The sequence below is a fragment of the Rhodamnia argentea genome, chromosome 2 (genome assembly GCF_020921035.1).
Source record: "Rhodamnia argentea isolate NSW1041297 chromosome 2, ASM2092103v1, whole genome shotgun sequence".
In the NCBI taxonomy this organism is placed as follows: Eukaryota; Viridiplantae; Streptophyta; class Magnoliopsida; order Myrtales; family Myrtaceae; genus Rhodamnia; species Rhodamnia argentea.
The window spans coordinates 20,378,419-20,402,071 of NC_063151.1; the positions used below are offsets into that span (position 1 = coordinate 20,378,419).

General features: G+C 38.2%; 1 protein-coding gene across 2 annotated transcripts; it reads right to left on the reverse strand.

Moving 5' to 3' along the window:
* Window positions 1–1,958: 1,958 nt before the first annotated feature.
* On the reverse strand, window positions 1,959–21,086 carry LOC115739496 (rho GTPase-activating protein REN1). 2 transcript variants are annotated; one of them, XM_030672606.2, is made up of 24 exons: window positions 20,920–21,086; window positions 20,669–20,775; window positions 20,340–20,477; window positions 19,775–19,811; window positions 19,294–19,370; window positions 15,842–15,912; window positions 15,651–15,729; window positions 12,367–12,511; window positions 11,515–11,634; window positions 10,802–10,879; window positions 10,451–10,506; window positions 10,204–10,273; window positions 9,946–10,030; window positions 9,350–9,593; window positions 7,816–8,058; window positions 6,301–6,633; window positions 6,055–6,104; window positions 5,282–5,342; window positions 5,118–5,201; window positions 4,505–4,618; window positions 4,227–4,396; window positions 3,863–3,932; window positions 3,352–3,564; window positions 1,959–2,814 (listed from the first exon to the last, which is right to left on the reverse strand). In XM_030672606.2, the coding sequence occupies exons 2-24, from the start codon at window positions 20,696–20,698 to the stop codon at window positions 2,431–2,433; spliced, it is 2,952 nt and encodes a 983-aa protein (XP_030528466.1). In that variant the 5' UTR covers window positions 20,699–20,775; window positions 20,920–21,086; the 3' UTR covers window positions 1,959–2,430. The 2 variants fall into 2 exon arrangements, with proteins under 2 accessions (XP_030528466.1, XP_048130077.1); XM_048274120.1 differs by having other exon boundaries at window positions 20,915–21,058.
* Between the last annotated feature and the right edge of the window lie 2,567 nt (window positions 21,087–23,653).

Genomic DNA, 23,653 nt, shown 5'->3' on the forward strand with positions numbered 1-23,653 from the left:
GAGAAAGCAAATGACTTTTTGCACATTATAGAAATTACAAATAATATGATTTGACGGTTCTAGAAATGTTTAAATTTAAAATCTAAGTACGTATCATCGTAATACAAGCTATTTGTTGCCATTCGAAGTATCGATGGCATGAGCGAGTGGGCATATATACACTAAGTGAGTCGAACCACGGACACCCAATGGAGGATGAGAGAGCATTTCGATGTAATAAGATATTGTGTTGTGCATTTATACGATGTTTTATTTTAATAAGTGCGAAAATCCCATACAAAATGAATGTTATTTGGTAAAAGTTTTTTTTTTTTGTGTGTGTGTGTGTGTTATGCACATCTCGGCTGTTAAAAGGCGTGTGCGCCGTGGGATATATATTCGACTCCTATGGTTGAGATCAAAGTTGATTCAATGCACCGGATGCTTGTAAGGCATGCCTCGGGGGAATTTGGCCTTTTTCATCTTGACGTGCATACGAGGCCCGGAATCTGACCGGTTCGGTTCGGCTTAATGCATGTGGGTTGGAATCGGACGCAAAGTGACGGACGGTTAAGATTGGATCTGGAGATTTGGTCGGGACCGAGATTGGACGGAGGAGATGGATGATGGGCTGGGACTCCAAGTTGACGGTAGGTAAGGCAAGATGGGAGATGATGATGGCTGACCTAACTTTTGAGTATGCATCCCTCATTTTAATCATGAGGACATCAGTCTTGGGAAAAAGGATTCTGGCCCCGTATAGCAAGTCAATTCTTTTTTTTTTTTCCACATAAATCAATAAATCAAAAGAGAATTTTATGGACAATATTTGGATTTATATTACATAAATACCCATATGTATGTATCTTTACAAGAACCATACAGAACAAAAATCAAGAATGAATGAGGGAATGTATAGCTATAATCAAAACGTGATTATTTTCGGTCTACTAAAATATGTATAATTTTTACCGTCAGGCAGCCGTAATTTTATTGGAAAAACAATGATTGAGAGCTTGTTTGTTTATGATTAATAAAAGAAACTTTCGTGCCAGAATTTTAAGTATCATTTAAGTTTTAAATTTTGAGATTTATCAAGTAAAAACAAATTTCGTTATTTCTATCTTGTGCAAGTATTAAGTGGTTTTGCTAGAGGAAGAGAAAATCACAGTGAGTCAGTCACGAGATTTTCTATTAATTCGGAAATTAAGAAAAATGTCAATTCAGACAGATCCCGAGTTAAAAAAAATTCAAATACGTCCATCAAACTAAACAGCTAAAGAGGGGAAAAAAAAACAATAAATACCACTCAGAAGACATAATCACACTGAGATACGACACAATATTGCACATGTGTAATACTTAGTGAACAAAGATTTGTCGATGTTAGAAAAGGTAAAAGGAATTGGATCGATATTACTTCTCAAGCAAGTTTAGAGAGTTTGCAACCATCTGCTTGAGCACATGAACTATGAGATAATTGAGGGAGGACACCTTAATCTTACGTTGATAGCCCGGACTATATTACGAAAAACTTGCATAAGGTGAAGCATCTCGTGGACTCTAAACAAAGTATAAATCTACCATCATCTTGTCCGTTTTAATAAACGTAGTGATAGCTCCCATGCAGGGCACGTACGATCGAATGCATGCGCAAGATTTTATAGCTCTAGGCAACGTTGAGAAGCCACGAAAAGGTTGAAAAGCATCATATTCTATGACGAGTATAATAATCTTCACGCTGACAACACATAAAATTAGATCTAGGCCAGGTGAGAACTTGTGAATTTGGTGAACTCTATGTCCAGCAGGAAAGTAGGAGACGACCAAAGGCAGGCCAAGTCGAAATAAAGTTTGATGTTGGCGTGCAGACATTTACGTCTAGGGGGAGGACGCATGTCCTTTTGTGTATTAAAAAGCAATTTCACCTCGAGAAGGACGAAAAAAATTATGTATAATATCGAGTTTTGACTATGATGTATGGAATCTTTCCTGGGCAGACTCTATATGATGCATGAATTAGGGAGAAGACATATAACATAGAGCACTGCTCAAAGATGGAAAAAACATGTCAACAGTTTCCATGGCCAGAACAGGAAAAAATCGAATACGTTAAGTTGATTCAAGTAGTGTGCACTTAGACAGATTCTACATCAAAAGGGAGCAAAACCAAGCGAGATTTCTCTGGAGATGAATGATGGTACCTTTAATACTTGAATTGGACCTGCAGTTTCCCAAAGGGGCCGGCCTAAGACTTCCATATTGCCTTCCGCTTTTGGGAGATAACATTCCCGGTCTTCACCTTCTCCTAAAATGTTGACATGGATCCTAACCTCGTGGTGTAGGCGTCCTACTTCCTCGTGTCAGTGCCCACAAACAAATGCCCAGTTAAACTTGGATGTTAATGAAAGCAGCGAGTTTGGCACCATGTTATCAGACAATAACACTCCATCATCTAGGACCTGTCCTCGAAGCGACGTCTGATTCCGAATTTCTGCTTGCGTTTTGTGATGGCTGGCCTTCTAATCTTGTTCCTCCGTCGGCATCCTGACTAGTTATATTCTTGTATTTCTCACGATTCAGCGAATTATTTTCTCTTCCCAACCAGTCTCTTGGGTCCTGGATTGGTCTAGAAGAACCATCTGATTCTATACCAGGGATCTCTTCAGATTGAGATTCCGATGCTCTACCTTTTTCTAGAACCTCAAAGGCTGGAGAGGAACCTCGACCTTTGTCCATGTTCTGGAGCTCATTGGCAATCTGAGTACGCCGCTCTTTTAAGAAGTTCAATCGAGTAGTCAACTTTGACAATGCGGAAGTTGTCGAGTTAGGTCCCTGCTCATTCATAGACAAAAAACGAAAACAGCGAGATTGGAAAGAATTGGAGGAATGCTGATTACTCTATCTAGTTTCACATTCTAGACTACATATACATCCTATCCTATTTCTATCAGAACAAACGCAAAAAGGAACGAACAAAGAGGCAACAACACAACTATCAACAAAGAAGCAGCACAACTGGAGTGCTTCAAAAATCAAATTTTGACAATGTCTGATTTCTGCCTAGCTCATTTTGCAAGCATACGATCCAAGTTAAACTGCTTAACATCTCTTTTGTTAGGAGAGAAGTGCACTTTGGCTCTTGTCGAAGGTTAATCCCTTCTTAGGCAAATGAGTTGTGATGAATATAATCAGCTAAACAGACAGAATCTAGTTATACACAAATTTGACACGACAGGTATTTTTGAAGAAAAAAGCGCTTTTGCGATAGTTGGCATAACGCTAGGCATGCACTGTGATTTATCTTGATTTTTTTCCTACGAGAAGCTTGGCAGCAAAAGTAAACTCGCCATATAAGTTGCTAAGATCTACCTCGTTCCTTGTACCAGACCTCTTTGATGACACTGGAGCAAGAGGCCTTCCTGCTGCCGAATCTGCAGCTTGAGAATAGGCTGGCTGACCCAAGGACCTAGATCGGCTGTTATATGCTGAATCTGGCTGCTGACTTAAAGGTTGATGTATATTTGATGAAGATGTCAACTCTTCCATCTCATTCTCAGTATGGATGCCATCCAAACTCGAGTCCTTTCATGGAAAACATCCAAAAGGTAGGGGGTCATGTTGTTGGTCCACCCAAGAAAATTACAAAATAAAATGAGAAACATTCTAAAGAATTGGGAGAATTCCACGAGCGTTTGGAGATTTAATAGTCATAGGTAGATTGTCGTCCGACCCCAAGATCGTATAATAAGAAACTTTTGTTTATAATTATCCATCCCTTGTGCAACTCACGAAGCTGATCGTTCTTTATATGTATTTAGGCAAAGATCTTTGAAGAGAAATACACACAAGTACAGAGACAGACACAAAGAGGTGAACATACCTTTGTGGATGTTGACCTTCCAGCAAGATATGAACTCTCTGGATTCTTAATGTCGCCCTGTGTATTCCTCCTGTTCCATAAGAAATGAAAGTAAGCAAAAGTCAAAGACAAGAAGAGACAAGTACGTTCGTATGTGTGCATGTAGTGTAAAATGACGGTCCTATATAATTCATGTCTTCTTAATCAGACTTCTTTGAGGTAAACTAAAAAAACAAAAACAAAATTCAAGCATCAACTTTTTCTAGAAACTGGCAAAAATGAAAGAAGGTCATTCATGTAGACACTTCTATTTCGAAGTTTAACACTAATAGCACTTCTAGACGCTAATGCAATAGCAGAGCGATTAAAGAATTGGCAATCATACAATTTCACACCGTCATCTCCACTTTTATATTGTTGATCGCCTAAATCTTGCATTGAATGATAGTTCTTTTCGCGTTCTTTGTTAAGCTCTACTCCAAGATCATCAGCCTTTTGCTTCAAATTGGTGATGTCTGCCTCTGTCCGAGCTAAATCTTCAAGATCTGCCTTTGTCTACAAGATCCAAAGTTAAATGATTTTTCCTTTTCTTAAAGCCACTTAGACTTCCCCTGTCACACACAAAAAGGGAACATAGACATGTTAAGTGAGAAATTCACCAACCTTTTCATTGATTTTCGCTCCAACAGGAACGGGCAACCTAGTTACTTTAAGCCCTGCTTCCAAGGCTTTTCTCAGATCTCTTTCCTTCTGTAACTGTTCCTGCAGTCTTGCCACCTATCACAAGAATTCACGTCACATTATAATGATGAAATGGCCAACAAAATCAGTTTCGCAACAACAAAATGCAATCAGATTAGTTTTGTGCAAAAGTAGGAGCATCATTTGACAGAAATGCAATAGGTAAAAACTAATCAAGAGGTTATGGAAAAATGCTCTGAATCCATAGATGGGACACAAAGGTAAAACCCAAATTAATCAGAAAATATAAAACGAAAATATTGCTATTAGCCACTAATTTCGAAATCTAGGTTAATTGAGGGAATCTGCTAATTGGAACAGTATAGTGCTGTCTCCAAGAGACAGCTCTGGCAGTTACATTTATGGTCTCAAACTCAAGGCAGGTACTTAATTAAGGAGCTGAACGTAGGTTCCTTGTGTTCTCTTTGTGCTTCTAAAAGATTGTTATGTGACCCTAATTGAAACCAGAGATACAAAAGTCATTTGCATATAAGACAACATGTAAAGCCACCCAGTAGAATTGCATAGAACATACATCTTGCTCAAGAGCCTGACGACGCTTGTGCAATGCATTCTTCTGTTTTTCTAAATCAGCCTGAAGAACTGCATTCTCCTTGGCCTACAGTAGAAAATGAAAATTCCAACATAAAAGTTAAACTGCTTCATGCAAAAAAATCTACATGGAGAGGAAGCACATACCTCTTCTGCAATTCTGTCTTGCAAGTCAAGCTTTGTAACCTCAAGCCTCTGGATTTCAACCCTACAATGGTAAATTTGTCATCAGTGGAAAAATTAGTGGAAGATACAAAGCAAAATAAAGGGGTACACAAGAACTTCTATTACAATTTAGGAGACTGAATATGATCATACTTGTTAAGATTATAGCCTCTTATTTTTATAAGGTCTAAATGCACCAATAGAATATCACCTTTCGATAGGAAAAGAAAGATAAGCTCAAATTTGTCAATCTGCAAAAGTTTACAAACCTAAAGTTTTATGCAATATTATAGAACCATGCTTTGATTAATTTTCCAAGAATCCACAAGTGAAGCACAAGAGAAGAATCAAATAAGCTCGAATGCAACTAAGTAGCGTACAATCTCCCCGAAGAGCCTACATACACCAAAGGTGGACAGAAAAAGAAAAAGAAGGGACTCCAACATCAAGGAAAATGCTCAGTATTATCCCTACAAGTCTTGAATGCTCAAATTAGGAACAGATTATCAAATTAGAGGTAACAGTGCAGACTCAGAAATATAAGGTGCTTCCTAAATTCACTATGATAAACAAACACATGCTAATCCCCTATAAAGGTTGTACTCCAGAAGGAACAAACAAGATGATGTGGCTTCAGTCAAAGATGAATTGCAGCAGTATACAAATATATCATTGGCATCATCTTTCTCAATTAGAAACACCAACTACAATGTCTTAACAAATAATTTACAACAAACAGTAGCTGCATCACTTACTCATCAATAATGTCACAGTTGATGTATTCCATGGATAGGTTCTTTTTGCCCTGAATTCATGACAAAAGAGGAGATACAACAGTAAATAACACTATTGTAACACAACTTGCAATGAATAAAGATTTGGCTTTTCATGGACCATCCCAGCAGTGCAGGCATAGAACTAATGTTATATTTTGGAGTGAGAGATGTGGGGAATAGTTTTCTAAAGCAAGAGACTGATTCTCATTTTAAAAGAATACTCACAGGAGTACGTCCCCAAACTGCGGGACGCCTAACACTACGGACAGTCCCACCAGCTATAGTTGTTGATTTCTTCATATTGGACAATGGAACATGATCGGCCGACTTTCCAGAAAAATGTATTTCTGAAAAATCATCCACTGGTGCTTGAGAAAATTCATCATCCTTCCGTGACGGACCATGGTTATTTAGCTGGTTATCAGTGTGCTCACTCCCCAGTGGTTCCTCATTTTGGGATGGTAAGGTCTTAGGTGAATTTTGTGATAGCTTCTCTTTTTCGTTAAAATCAGCAACTGCTTCTGGGGAATCAGAATGTGGACTACAACTTTCAGATACCTACATAGACAAGTACAAATACGGAAATTAATCTATTTAAAAAAAAAAAAAAAAGACCCGATCAATCACAATGAAGTATCCGGCATAGCTTTAGAGACAAATCTTAGTCCCCTTCAGAAAAGGAAAAAGAGAAGAAACTCGTACAGATACAAAAGCAGTTGTAGTGAGAGCTTTGTGTTGCAAACCTTCAAATCAGGCAATTTTTAAGCTTAACACACTTCTTGTCATCAGTGCGACACTCCTAACTGGTCAACGATAATAACCATATACTAAAAACAATGCTATTATTTGATATCGCCACAGCTCCACCACATTGGAAGTTTAACTTCTCCATGCTACTGCTTCACAGAAAGGATAGGGAATGATGCTTGTGCATTGCCACGAGAAAGAAGAGGAAACAATGTCAAAGTTGATGGAGAAACCAAGGGTCCAAACACAGTTAAGGTCATCAGCCCTATATTGTCTATCTAATTCTAAAGTGATCCCATTTTCCTATGTTTTAACTAAGTATTCTTTTAAGGAGAGAATTATTGTTTGATAGCATCTTTCACGAACATTGCAATAAGCATTGACATGTCCAGGCACATGGAGTACGAGAATTTGCCAAGAAAAATGCTCATATTGCAGTAAAAGGCATTGTCATAAAATCTAATTGACACAAGTGGATAACGACTTACCTTTTGGCATAAATCGCTCCTGCCTTTTTACTTAATATGGTATCTATGCCAGGGTTTCCAGTTCAATTATCTTGCATTCCCCTTTCACTTATTTATGACATCAATGTCTTATGGTCTTCAATCATTCTTTCACCTCCACATCTCTTTCAAACAGTTCGGGCTTTTGCCATTCCAGATTGCATTCGCATGAGAACATAATGTCTCTAATAGCATAAACTTTTAAAACAAATGATGGTGCATTTAACTGAATAATATGCACCAACTTTTTTTCCAATAACAGGATAAATGTCAGCTATGCTGGCATGCTTTTCTGGAGCCGAGAGACTCAGGGTAATGGATTGTTCTATTCCATAAAGTAACTGACCTTATTGTTTACTTGTAGTAAAAAGAGAACTTGGACAGCAGACGACAACACCATACTATGGTTACTGGTGATACCAAAACATGTATGGTTTTTCCAGTCATAATTAAGCATTGTGCTGATTGTTTTAGTGTACGGAAATACCTTGTCATGTTGAGCATTATCTCCATCAGTTTTGTTACTGGAAGCATAGTCCCCATCCTCGTCACTGCTGCTGTGGCTTTCACTCGACGTATGTCCCCGATCATCTTCAGATTCCAATTCAGAATCTTGGGTTAAATCATCATGTTCATCATCCTCATAGGATCCATCATCATCGGTTTCCTCCTCACTCTCACTTCCGCTCTCTTCTGAGTCAGAGTATATATCAGGAGATAGAGCATGTTCCTGCAACAAAGTTAATTGTGAAGCTCTAACAGCACATGCGAGAGGCCTTAACAATTCTGAACAAAGCAATCTGAACCAGATATATAGAGGATGGACAATAAGAGACCATGTCTAATCTATATGCACCAGCTACTCAGAGCACGTGGAGCAAATATGAAAAGTCTGAATCTGCAAAACGGCGAGAAAACTCTGAACTTTAAAAGTATAATAATGAAATCAAAGCATTGCGAGAAGACTGTTTACTCATAAATATGCGGTTACAGAATGAGTGCAAAGACTTGGATCCTGGATGAGCAATCCCATCTGTAAGGTTGTCTAAATCTGAATTAAGGACGCATGCTAACATGAAGATGTTTAAACAGCCCATACATAATGGGAGCATATTCTCTAAGTGGCCTTAAACTTGAGAGGGCAAAGCCCTTCAATGTCCAACTAACAAGAAATTTTGAAACGTAACCAACGAGAATCAGGAATGGAGCCATCCTTTCACACAAAACTTGAGGAAAAGGCTAGGATGAGATGGTTTAGATGGGAGCCAAAGCTAAATCATTGTTTCATTTAAGGAAAGAGAACCATGTATTGTATGAGTATGAAAGAGATATCCATCTTGATTCTGTGGAAGAAGAGTATAAGAAGATTGTGGTGCAGAATTGGCATTTGTTTCAGGAGAAGCAGCGTTTGTAGGAACAATGCCCAGAAACCATGCATATTAGGTCCACCAAGATAAGGTATCCAGACTCGATCTCATATCCTTTTGCAACTAAAACGTCTGAAGAAAAAAATTCTTTAGAGCTACTCGACTTTAATTAGATGTGCCTGGTAAGAACAGATAATTGCCTTATCCTTGACCAAAACTCTTGAAGTTACTGATTGCTATTGTTCTTGGCAGTTTCCATCAGAGCTCAGAGATGAAGTGGCTTATTTTTCAGGGGTTTGATTTCTGCATTTTAATATCTTTGAGTAAAAGTCTTTAAGGTACTCATGCGGCATCGCTTCATTGTAGCTGCTTCTGCTTTCAAAACGCTGTGACAGCTTTAACAAAAGCAAACATAAATATTTAAGTGGAAACATGTGAAAGCTGAAGCCCTAAGAAGCATCTTTGTGATGGTAATTTGTTGTGGTACATGATAATTTGAAAGTTAACTATCGTTGGGTTGCTATCAGAAGTGCAACGAAGAACATTATTGACAGCAAAGATAATGTGCATATTTGTAGCCATTCTAACTTGGAGAGATGAGCATACTGAAAGGGCTGATATGCCAAAATTAAGATACGTGGAGTTAGAACTTACCCCAAATATCTTGCCATACTCCTCTAGAAGGGTTATAACAATTGCCTGAGCATGGTTTGCTGCAGCAGCTGCTTGGAGAAGTTGGGCAGAACCATCACCACCGACATCAAAATCATGTTCAAGCTCACAGTCGCCAGCTAGAAGAGGACGCAGAAGCAAAGGAGCCATACAAGCTGCCACGGCTGAAGAACTCATTCTGTTCTCGGCCATATGAGAAGCTACAGTTTGCATCATCATAAGTATTCTGAAAAATGAGTCAAGAGAAAGGCAAATTCAGACGGGAAAGATGCATCAGTAAACCAGCTGAAATAAGACATATGAAGACAGGTTATCAAATGCTGAACAAAACTAGTAAAAAATAAAAGGACCTGATCTTAAATTTATTCTGCCATAGGAGAGCTAAAAAAAGAGTAGTTGTATGAAAACTGTATGTATTTGTAATTCCTGAGAAGTTACTCGTTAAGTGCAAACTTGTGATCAGGCTCTCTAAGAACGAAATTAATCAAACTTCTTCAGCCAATCCGGCCATGTAAATGAATCAGCAGCTTTCATAACGCACTCTGGCAGTATTAATGTAAAGATACTTCATCAACTACCTCTGCAATAGGCGCCGATTTGGCTCTGGGAATGTTTCACAAATTGCAGTGCGCATTGCATTGACTCGTACATCACGATCAGTGCCTATAATTGCAAGATTATCCGATACTGAATAGCTTTACAAAATAAAAGACAACGCAGCAAAAAGTTCATACAGACGATTGTGATATTGTGATATTATCTGTTTTTTCTCTCTTTCTGAATGTCTAAAACAGAGAATATGAATTTTTCAATCACCAGCTAAATAAGAAACTTACGGCAGGCTTCCAGCAATGCATTACAGCATGATGCAGGAACTGGAGATGATGGCAACTCGCGGAGAACATACTGTTTCAATGTAAATAGAAATGTGGAAGCATCAATTCCATGATTTAATTTGATATCAATGCTGGACAGATGCACACCAGCACTTGGCTTGTAAAAGTGCATGTGATTGGCCGTAACAAGGGCTTTTAAGACACTTAAGAAAAAATAATTCTGTAGGTATCTCAGTAAACGCAGTACCTTGATGCAATCAGCAATAACATGTGCATCCTCCTCCGCAGAAAACTCAGTACTTCCTAATCATAAAGTAAAAATGCTTTGAGGCAACCATGATCATTAAACAGAATGCATGGATCCATCCTAGCATTCAATTTTTGTATTGTCCACTCAGGATATAACATATGTATACGACATGATTAATTTATGTGACAACGTACATCAAGTAGGAGACAATATTGTCACTGAACTTAGTGCAATACTGTCCAGGCTAATAATCAAATGAAACCCATAATAATATAAATCTTCAGCATCATGATCGAGACATACAGAGATTGATCAATAAATAACAAAGCGATATGTAAACAAACAAACCCTGCTCATAATCTCGAATTCGGTGCTCAACATCATCAACATCTGCAGCCTGTCGCAAGATCCCTTCTATTTTAATCCCTGTTCAGTACCTTCGAATAATCAGATATAAGTACATGTATTGATCTAAGAAAAAGAACTGTAGCATAACATGGAAGATATAAAACGAATATCTTCCACAATCTACCAAACTAAAGAGTAGGCACATGAAATTGTCAACTTAACAAATTAAATAGTTGGAAGTGTAAACCAAACTGCACAAAGGACTATATAAGCCTATGATAGCTCTCCATGCCCAAGTTTGATATCGCAGTGACAAGGGCTTTTTTGTGCTTATTGTTAAGAGGACACTATTAAAGAAGTTGTTCTTCCCTTTCAATGTATATGCTCAAACTAATGTCTATGAGTGCACTAATTGAAGATTAAACATCACTTCAAGAGAGAAGAAACAATCTGATGGAAGTGAGCTACACCCTTGTCCTAGAATATGGTGTTCCATAAAAGCACTAATGCTCCATTCAGTTATCTTATATCACCGAAGTTTGTGTTGAGATGCGACATTTTGCTCACCAGATAAACTGGAGATACCTTCAACATTAGTTAAGAAAACCAAACCTCATCAGGACACAAGCACAGATTTCATCAAATAGATATAAGGAATAATAATTTCAGAATGATTAGTCTCAAGAAGCAAAGACAGCGTTAATAGAGCTCACCATGCTCTTCTATGAATCTAAGAGCTTTTTCCAAGAATGATGGAGTCCCATCAACTTCTTCCAAAGCAAGTAAGACCGGCCGACCGACAACCATTGATTTGATGTTCTGTCTGTCCTTTACTGACAATATAGCACCAGATAATGACAATTTAGCATGATGATGGCAATAAGAGCAATATAATTCAAGGGCATCGACAAAGAAAAGGTTCACGAGCTATGAGCAATTTTATTGGTTAATGAAGCATCTACCCGATAAAATTTGTGATGGCTGCAAGCATACATTGGCAATGTGTAGAGCAGGAATCAGACAGAATCAAGAGGTTAATACCAGATATCAACCAACAAATTCCTCGGTTCAGTTCAGTTTACAAAATTCTCATATGTAACTGCAAAGAAGTCAGAAATCTGTGCTGTTCTATCTGGACTTTTATTCATAACAGGCTCTAGAAAAGCTAATGACCAGCAATGGACGAGACATTTCGTACAACCAGCACGTAAACTAGAGCATTCTAGTTGTAGAATTCTCGGGAAATCATTCTCCACAACTTATTGTAAAACTGAAAAAAGTTCTCCACTTTGGTTCATAATTGTTGAAAAGCAGGCTTATCTTCAAATCAAGGTTCAAAGATTAGAGTCCTGAGGAAGCTCGCTGAAAGAGCTATCGTTGTCTCATTTTTTCAGAAACCTGCAATCGCTACATTATCCGATAACTAAGCTTCTGATATAAATTAAAGACACCTACTCATTACTGAAACACTCAGATGCTCAATAATGACTATGTGCCACACGAGTTATATAAAGATGTGAGAGAAGATCAGTATTTGAGATTGATTTTTGTCAAGTGGAGCATACATTGTTCCAGAGAGCCATCAGGTGCACCAGCCTGATCACTTCGAAAGATTCCATTCTGTCCCATTACAAGAGCCGCATTTGGTGCTTCAGCCAATGCATTCTCAAGGGCAGTCTTCCACTCATATAAATCCTCCAAAGTTTCAGCCTGCAACATCAGAGAAGGCATGATATTATAGAAGATAACTTTAAAGGGGAAATGACAAGAAACATAATATAAAATGCGCATTAAATTTCCTGTGCTGATAATTTCCAAGTTCACACTATTAATGTTTCGGATTCTAAAATAAATTACACAAAACTGGGCTGAACTTTGGGATAGTGCACGTTTGCGCCTACAATTTCAATTGCACATTACCCTCCTAAATTAGTTAACCCTCTTGTCATATTTTCCATTAGAATGAACAATGAACAATGCACAGTACTTTTAAGGGAGTTTACTTTCATCTCATTTTATTTTTGTTGAAATCTCTCTCTTACTCTTTATTTCTGTATGAAGATAAAACTATAAAGAAAAAAGAGAAATATAAATTAAATAACATATTATTCTCAGAAGTAAAGACAATATTATCAACAAATAAATACTGATATATATTTTAAGAATATGATTGATAACAAAACAATGTTACAAGTGTCACCATAGATATCATTCTGATTTTTTTTTTAATCAACCACAATTTAAACGAATCAGCCCTTTAAATATAAATAAAAAATAACAAATTTTTGTCGTTTACCTTTTCGTTATTGAGGCATTTTCCCTTTTAATTTAATTTGTGCTTATTCTTTTTCTTGAAACATCTCGTTTGGTTTTATTAAAGTGGCAATATTTACCAAATCTTAATAATTTTCTATTTTTTAAAGTACTAATGACATTTATGTTTTCTATTATCACTACTTTTAGTTAATTTAGGTTTCTCCCGTCCTCTATAATTTTCTTTTTGCAAATGCTAATGGATAAAATAACAGAGCGTTAAGTTCTGTAACAAAAAGAAAGTCTTAACACTTGAAAGTTCGGGACGAACATGTACTACCCCCCAAAGTTCGGAGATTTTTGCGAAGTTTACCTAAACTTTAAATAAACTCCCTCGTCCTTTTCATCATTTTTGGTCTGATCAAGCACCACAACGTTAAAGGTCAGCAAGTAGCAGATCAATTCTTACAAGAATTGCATTTTAGTTGCCAGAAAAACTTGCAAAATGAGACGCCATCAACAGATCTATGGGTTCTATAAAGGCTTCCATATTGTCCACAACCATGAATTGTTGCATGGTAGAACTTTATGCAATTTCACTTATTTCATTTCCTTCCATCCCTCTACAAGAGTAAATACTTGTATATCATCTAAGCTCACCATCATGTCCAGTTTGAGAATCTTTACAAGTTACATTTCTTGTTTAAAAATGAAGTGTTTATGTTTGAGGCATTAAATATTTAAGGATGGACTAATTCATCATGTACATGCGGTCACAAGATAACCCTATGCAGCATTTGCAATTGACAAGGACACTACTTAGAGTATCTATTGACAAGTGGTTGTTGACAATGACACCATTTGAAAACCTCTATTCACTCTGATTAAAAAAGACCTCTATTCACAAATGCATTTGCAAAATAACCCTATGTGGCATTTGCACTTGATAAAGACACCACTTGAAAATTTTATTGGTAAACAGATATTTGATAATGGCCAAGCCTTTGTTCTTTCCTTCTCCAAATGGAATTTTAATCTCCAATGAAATGAAGCACTTTTCACATTTTAGTAGGGTAGAATAGTATGCCCTCATCTATCTCTTCAAGATGTTCCAATACATGTTGTACCTGCCTTCAGATCATTAGGAAGGACAGCAAGGGAAGCCATTAACTTAGTAAAGGACTAATGGATGTCCAGTCTCTCAGTTGGTCTTTGCAGTGGCAGCTCAGAGGATTGATCTTTCATGAAGTTCGTGGGTCTTCTGTCTTGTAACTACTGTAGGATACATTTGCATACCCTTAATGTTTCTAATGAAAAGATTTCCATTTACAAGAGATGGAAGAACTCATTCTGAAAAGTCAGCTTGCCAGGAGAGGGAACCCAACCCATTATAAGCCTCTCCTTCGCCTGCATCATCCTCCCCCTCTTCAAGATTATGTGACCTCGCAGAACGACCCCGAAGACAGCCTTGGACCACCACCAAGGGACCACAGTCCCAATAATAAAGTGCTAGAAGGCGGGCATCCTAGGAGTGGCTCTGATACCATATTGATGCTTTACAAGGGGTGGAAGAACTCATCCCGAAAAGCTAGCTTGTCAGGAGAGGGAACCCAACCCATTATAAACCCCAGAATATATCCTTAGTTGCCCAATGTGGGACTTAGCTCGCATCAATTTACCATAAGAGGCATTCTGCTTACCATTATTTGTATCCAGTTTTCTCCGATACAAAACTACAAAAATGATCATGAGTTTCCAAAGAGTCGCCTGCACTCTGGTACTTGCAAATGTGGTCTAAACAGTCTCTACTGACATGATGGAAGGACTAAGTGCTTGAACAATACTTCAGTCTCCCATAGAGTTCTGAATAGACTAGCCTAGAGGATTTTCAGAAAAGAAAAAATGAAACAACTATGCTGACAATGTTTTATAAAACCCTTGGACGCCTCAATTTGGAGGATCCTACTTTTGGTAGTCCTATTTCATTTCAGTTTGAAAATGCAGTCAAATGTTGAAGGTAGTATAAGTGATCAACAAGTAGTAACTTATATCCCCGGAGGAAAGTTTGTGGGTTTATTAAAGAAAGAATTTCTTCTTCATTCAAATATTATAAAGCTTCCCATCAAATTGTTATTGGAGTTCTCCATATCTTGATTTTTTGTTGAACCTTAGAATTTGTGCTGATTTATAGTACATATAATATGTAACGCTTTGACTCATTTTGATAGTTCACACACTTTTGTATTCACTTTTGTGTTCCAGTATGTCTGAGATATTAGAGTTGAAAAACATTACTCTGCCAATGTCTAATGAGAAAAACCATCTCATGTATTCATCACTATTAAGATCTTGGTGTTCTGTTCTCAAACAGGGAAAGTTAGAAAATGAACCATGCAATGTCGCTGAACACAATCACCAACCTACATTTGCAAGCAATTCTCGATGTAAAATGGCATACTGCATACCATTAATCTTGAAGGGAAAAGCTCTTTGAAAGCAATCCCGAGAATAAGATTCTGGAAACTAGTCACAGGCTAAAGAAAGAAAAGGTGTGCATTCAAAATCAGTCTAATTGCTTAAAAATGAAAAGACGCACCTTAAGTGTAAAGGCCCGTCCATCTCGACCATCAGGAAAAAGCACTGTTAATAGCTTTTTATCTGCTTTGACAACCACACTAGAAATTGAAACGATTTTAGGCAATGGTATATTCAGATTATAGTCATGAGGATGAGGATGAGCAGAAATTGGGTACTCAGAACACTGATAATAGGAACAAGCAAGCCAACCTGCCTGAATTGTTGAGGTCAATACCGCCAAGGGTCAGATTCACTTCACTTCCTTTCTGAGGTATGGCACTCTGGAGAATTTAAACAACCATATGAATCCTCCCATGCCTCGAGATAAAACAAGAGGAAGGGGACGAGAAATGAATCTTAAGGAGGAAGATTTCTGACAGATAAAAGCAAACAATTTGGAAAAGCAAAACTCACACGCCACATTATCAACACACATTGTTTTCCATCAGACGATGAAGACAAACCCCTCTCTAAACCCCACATTCTTTTAAAATGATGAACACCTCAAGTACACAAAGCAAGTAGATCTGGCATTTTGATATAGCAAAACACATCAAGATTTCATCTACACCATAATCAATCATTTTGGACTCTACTACCCCAGACAGTCTTCATCAATTGTATTTTTCTACAAAGGTTCCTTGCCGAAATTGTTGAGATATAACGCATATAAGAGAATTTAGCAATTGATTCAAGCTATAACCAGCAACCACCAATAGCTATCTTATGAAATATTCAAATTTTTAAATCTTGTAGTTACCTGACTCTAAACATATAATTATAGAACCATCTTGCCATGAGCAATACTTCGAACACTCGAATCCTACCTATTGGTCTTTTAGCCTGTACCATGCCATCGATTGTTGTATGAGCATTAGACGATAGTTATTCCCAAAAGCTTAAAAAAATGTTAGTTGAAGGTGTAATTTTGTATTGAAATGTTCATGAACCCCCCCAAATCCAGAGGGTGGGCTTTGTCATCAAATTGCAGAATGGACATCGCCATAATTGAGGAAGCGAATCAAGAAACTGTGACCATTGGCACTTTAGTTCATGTAGAATAAATAGAATATTGCTTGCCAATAATTCATATCAAACATAAATGCTAACTCCACCCCCATCTTGAAAACCACATGTGCACAAGACCATATCAAACAAATAACCGGTGGCAAGAATACATTGATAGAATGATAGACATGAATTAGACAAGATAATACCGAGAGGATATTTGAGCTTAGAACTGTGATCAATACCATGCTATATAATTTTTTTCCCACAAGTTCAAAATATCAGGTGAAGGCATCATTTGATATTGAAATGCTCTAAAAAGCAATTTGACTTGCACCAAAATTGCACAAGGACCAAAGTTGTACTTTGCTAGCCTTTGTTATTTGCAATACTTCGAAGAATTTAGGGTTTCTCTTTATTCCTACAGAAGGAAAGTCTTTTGTCCATCTGAACACATCAACAGTGCAAAACCCACAGAGCACTCCAAAGGGTCCAAAGAAGTATAACTGTAGCTTCTATCACCTTTCTTGTCAGCTTCTATCGTAAGATAATCACAATGGGAGTGGAAATTGTTAAGGTGATCGCAACATGTAGCTGGAAGATCCATGCAGCGTCAAAATGGCAGACGCCTAGTCAAGTGACATGGTTTTACTAACCTTCACTAACTTGTTCATCAATGATCCTGTTGTTTTCAAGCTAGCATGAGGAACGCATAACATGAATTCAAAGCTGTTTGTCCAGGGAATGAATTGTAAAACAAGACTTCTTGACAATAACCTAAACTGGTCCCAAACCTCCCTGAGTTCAATCCCTGGATGTTGTTGCACAATCGTATAAGGTTGGACATTAGGGGACCTAAGATATGGAATTACTATAGAGCCCACAAAGAATGTTAACTGACTGTTCCTCTCCATGAGTTGGAGTAGGTGCATTGTGCCTAAGCAACATAAAAAATAAAGACCTCATTCTGTATAACTAATCAACATGGACATCTCTCAGCTGAAGTAATTGGCATTGACACTTCAAGATTATTTTCCAAATTAAGGTGCTAATTAATTGAGTTAACTTCACTGGCGTAGCCCACCAATATATGACACGGGTTATACTGAAACTTGAATGCAGCATTTCTTCGCAACAAGCCAGAATCAAGCAACATGTGTCCAAAATCAAAAAGATCAAGATCAGCAGCGGCAAGGACAACTGGGTTCAAATAACATGCCCCATTCCACGAAGGGACATGAGACAACTTTAAACAGGTGAAGGAAGATTGAGGAGACGAATTGTATCCTTAGATAGCCAGGTGAGAGGGAAAGGAATGAGAATTTCCCATTCTGCATTAACGTTAGGTCTTTTAATAATTAAGACATTGCACGTGACAACATATGGCTTGCCTTTCAAAACAATATTCAACTGGCAATTGGAAACTTAAATGTCCCATAGGAAACTTACGTTGGACCCAGTCCAAGAGGGAAACGCAAATTATGTCATGAAAAAAGGCTGAGGCAAGGGGGAAGGAACTAAGTTTCAGATTTTCGTTCTGATTAGATAAGTTTACCAATGCTGTAATTAGGATACTGCAACTATACCGGTTGTTTGATTTGGTCAAAATCAACATTAAGTTACTCCTCTTAGTTGCGTACTAGGGAAATGAGAAACCAACTGAAATTCACGGTAGCATACAGGATGGAGTCAGGCAGGATAGGATTTACAAAGAATGTATGTGACATTTGGTGTAGGGATGAAGTTGCTGTTGAGTGCATACTGGATGATACGGGGTAAGCGTAAGATAGGAAGAGCTACCTGAGTTGCAGGGAGAAGTGGAGTTAAAGTGGGATTTAGGAGGGGATGAACCAGATCAAGCCACATGCTGTCACGCCTATCTTCACCAAGAACGAGAACTCTAATTTTACCTTTATAGTTGTTAGAATCTCCGAGCGAAAAAGCCATGAGGTAGAGGGAAGATTACATGAATATAGGGCCATGTAAAACCCGTAGACAATGTTATACTTCCAAAAATCTCCCACATGGTCCATTGAGAGCGCATACAAACTCAGTGTAGTTAAAAACCCGTAATAGAACATAGAATGGTGTCATGATTGACATCAACATTTAGCATGTAACCCAAGCACAAATAGTTACCAAAGCACGTCATACACAACATCTCTATTGCCTTAAATTTGTATTGTCTAATAGATCTTCAATTCTTCTACATCTCTGTCCAGGCCAACAATGTGGAATTAGCTTGCCACAGTGGGAATAAGAGAATCTCAAGCTTAGGAAAATGCTCATAGGCATGATCGGGGCTAACTTTTCCTAAACATTTCAGCTAGTATCCTACATCACTTGTCTGTTGGGTTTTTTGGGGTCTTATATATATGTAGTCTCCCTCTACTTTTAGCTTAAACATTTAGGTTCGAACTTCTGACATTGTCTCATAGCCAAGTCTTGATTCTTTATGCCCCATATAATTTATCACTGTGTGTGTTCTTGCACCTTGTTCGTCAATTCCACATAATTATAACAATTTCTTCAGTAAAAACACAAGTAACATCCGCTTTATCTGACGATAATCTATGCATGAGCTGGAAAAAAAGTACATTTCAAGGAGACTTAAAAGCATTAGTATACTCTATCATTGGAATAGCACTGCTTACCGGATCGCTTCGAAAGAAGACCAGGGATGTACGTGTTAGTATAAACCACCTCTTTTTCCACGATGTCCATCCAATACCTGCATCAAAGTTTAGTACCATCTATCGTGTTAGGAGAAGGAATAATAACAGCAGTTTAGACCATCAAAGTTGCACGTATACCTTGTAGCAAACAATTGGACAATACAACATTGAAAATTCTGCTCTTCCATTTCAAACAATGACTTCATATCCAGTAACTGAGTTGTGCAACTAACGAGAATGGTGAGTTAAGTTGCCCTTATATCTCAAAAGAATATACGAATAACCTCCAAATTACATTTCAAAGCCACATGATAGAAAGAAGCATGACACCCAACATTATTGCAAATCCCCAAGCATAACGGCAAAACTAGATGAGATTTTCTTGCTTGGATCTGTCCTCTTGAATTCTGACTTGTTATCCTTTAGTGGAACCATATGCATGAACATCATATAAACGTACCTTTGGACGACAAAAATAGTGGCCCGCTCTTAAAAACCTGCAAAGAATTGACAATTTGACCAGGGAATAAGTACTTGCTTTTATAGTTAGAAAGCAGGAGTGGTGACAGGACCTCAGTAAGTCATAGTAGAATTACTCAAGACACGAAACAAAGACATATGTAAAGAACATTATGAACTGCCTAAAGGTTGATATGGTTGAGTTATGTTTGGTATAGGAATTCCATTTCCCCGTTCTCACAGTGCAGCATTGCTTCTGCATATCTAACTCCTATTTTACTAAGGAATAGGATATCTAAGCTCTAAGCATACATAGGTTTTCATCAGTAACAGAGCTGCAATTAAAGGAAAACAGGCCTAGCAAATTAAGACGAAAAAACTAACAAAGAAAAAAGTTGCTATAAATAATAAATCGTGAAGAGATATCACATAAGAAATAACAGCTCCATTGCTGACCGCAGACACTAGATGAATCAAATCTCCTCTTCCCAGTGGTGGGACACCAAAATGTAAAACAGACAATGAAGCAGCTAATACAGCATTGTGATCCGGAATAAGCTAAGCACCTTATTGCCTGTGCGAGAAGTCGATTGATTCAGCGGCGGTCCAGGCGCAGGCGTAGACACAGACGCAGGCGCAGGCGGAGGTGCAGCAGCAGGAGCAGGAGCAGGAGCAGGAGCAGGCGGAGGAACACCGCTCTCTCCCTGAAAACCACGCGAGAAACCAAAGGAAAAAATATATATATTCAAAACGTCACCCCGCTTCACCAACAACCTCGACCACACGAAACTCCACGACATCCGCTCAAACAGGCAAAACAAAAACGAGGCACCAAATCAAGCTCATCTCATCGTCCCACGCCCCGAGAAGCAGATCGGTCGGACGCGCGACGTACCTGAGAAGGTTCGCTGTTCCGAGTAGTCATGACATCGAAGGTGAGAGAGTCCGGGGGGGCGCGGCGCGATCCTCACCGAAGAACGCCGCTCACCGGGCGAGCCCTTCCTGCAACCAGCATTCCGAGTCAGAGCTCAACAATGCAGGGCCCCTCGCCCTCCCCCGCGCGCCGGAACGATAAACACCGGGACGTCAACGGCGATCAGAAGAAGCTAGAGGGAAATGTCGACGGAATTCATCGGCGTCCCTTACCAGATGGCGATGATCGTCTTCGAAAGGCAACGAGATTCAGGTGCTGCAATGGAGGGGGGAGAGAGAGAGAGAGATAGAAAGTGAAACGGAACAGAGAGAGAAAGGGTGGCGAGTTTCTCTCTCTTGATCGACCGGGGAATGTTTGGAGGAAGGGAACGTTTGGTCAAGGACCCCAATGAGTGCGGGGCCTACTAACGTGCGGGACAGTTGTACACGTCAGCTTCGTTCTTGGTTCTCCGCGAAACCAAGCGGGGCAGGAGACTGGAGAGAGGGGCACTCCTGGTATTTCACCCTGATTACACTCCTCCCACATTCTTCCTCTTTTTCTCTTTTTTTTTTTTTTTTGGTCGAACCTCATTTTCTCAATTAATTAAAATGTTTCGCGACATTCTTCATCATCTTATTTCGTGACAAATTTAGTCAAGCTAATTTTTATGACTATCAAAATTTTCAAATAATACACTTGTGATAAATTTATTTTTCATTGATTTTCATTAAATTTTACCATCAAATTGTTAAGTTAGATGACACGTGGCAGTTGAGAGTGTAACATTTGATATTTTTACCCTCCGGTTGTCACAAGTGTCTAGTTTGGGGTTTTTTGGTGATATTAACTCAATTTAACGAAAACAAATCGGAGGTAAATATTGTCACAGGTGTAACAATTTGAGATTTTTATAATAAAATTGTCATAGATATGCCAATTTGAAATTTTTCGTGAACTCGGCGCATACGTCATTATGGTCCTTGAAAAAAGTGATGAAAATGTGTTGTTGAGCAGTAGTCAAATAAAACAATATAAATTGATATCGTGGCACTTTATAAAGGAAAATAAAGCCCACTTTAGTAATCTCCGATTCAAGTTCACGAAGTCAAATGTATCATTAGAGAAATTCGATAAAGTATGAGTCGAATTTGGGAGTCATTTGATCCGCCATAATACTAACATATTCTCATTGATTTGAAAGGTACAATGTCGTATCGAACATTGTATCGGGGCCAATATTATTTTGCAATTGCTCTGCGAAATCCTCTACCGATTATATGAGCTTTTTTAACAATTATCCTAAGATTATTAAATTGTTAAATAAATGATTTTGAAAACTTTGCATTTTCTAATGTACCAATTTGCAATGAACATTTGATCTTCCCAATCATTCCAGCAGGAGATTCGGACCCTTTTTTTTTTTTATCCTTTGATAAAGAAAAAAATTCATTCTCTTCGTAAAAGAAAAAAAGAGAAGGTAGAACCAATAAAGATTTTTTTTCCTATTCAACACTGGAATTGAATAGCTAAAAAAACCAAATTAGTTCATCTAACCATACTTAATAATTGCTTGGAAAGAACTCGTTAACTCAAATGCAAATAATATCAAGGGGCGCTACCATCGTTAGGCCATGCGTTAACGTCGTGTGACTGCGTACAAAATCAATAGGCATGTAAATGGGTTCTTTGGACATTCCTGAGGGTCAACCCACTTAACTCCTGCGGTTTGGACATGGACCAACTTATTCAATGACGATTGAGAGGCACATAAAAACAACATTAATTTGGGCAAACCATGCCACCAAACAGAAATTTAAATGAGGGCGGCGAACTCACTCAAACATATTGCGTTGAAAATTCGACACCGATGGCTCATAAATTCCAACCCAATTTGCAGTGCCCTCTATGGAATTTGAATATGTTCTCTCCGATCCCCGAACTACTTTCGAATGCTCGATGCAATTCTTAAATTTTCGATTCATTCAATCTTAACGCCTCAACTTTTCACAACAAAATCAAATTAGTCCTCCGCCGCGAGTTTTCGCAATTAAACTCTTGTTCAATCCAGTCCTCTCCATTGATTTTCTTTTTATTTAAATTGTTTTTTTAAAGCAAATTAAAGCCACGAAAGAGCCCGTGATTTGAGGCTACAAATCAGCATATTTTGCATGCCGAGTCCGACGTCGGCCTCTTTGCTTTACGGGGAGAGCACGTTACGCTCTCCAAAACGCCCAGCACAGCGCAAGATGGGTTGGGGAATGTCGATAACGTGAAGGAAAAGTTGATTAATAGACCCCAGCACGCACGGACAAGTAGGGCCCATATCATTCCCGAGAACCCACGAGTAACCGAATTTTGTCTGAAACTTCTCTTATGTAAGACAGGAGCTGTTATTTGCTCGACAGATCTATCGAACGAGCGTGTCGGATCGAAAATAGTCTGATTTAAATAGATTCTTTAATTCGACTCGACCTGACCCATACATAACTCGTACCCCGATCATGCTTATATTTTGAAAACAATTTCATATAAACTCATACCAAAGGCGATGTGGGAGTATAGAGTGAGTGAGCACGAGATCGATCGAGGATGAGAAAGAATCATAGAGGTGTATAAGATTTAAGTAAGTTGTAAACCCATTAATAACCTATTTGCAATTCATTTAATACTCATATTATGTTTAAATCCATTTATAATATATTTTTCTACATAACTCAATAATATAATAATTCACCCTATCATATATGGGTTAAGAAATGAGTTTATGACCCATTTTGACAGGTCTAGTGCTCGATATCGCGCTATGCCTCGGGAAATGTGATCCGAGAGCCACCTTTTCATTTTGTAGAAAAAAAGATATGCAATGTAGAGCGACTTTAAAAAAAAAAGATAATTCTTCGATGTAAATGCTTTCCATAGTTTGAATAATTTTGCGCGATAAAATAATAGGGATAAAAGTCTTGCCAC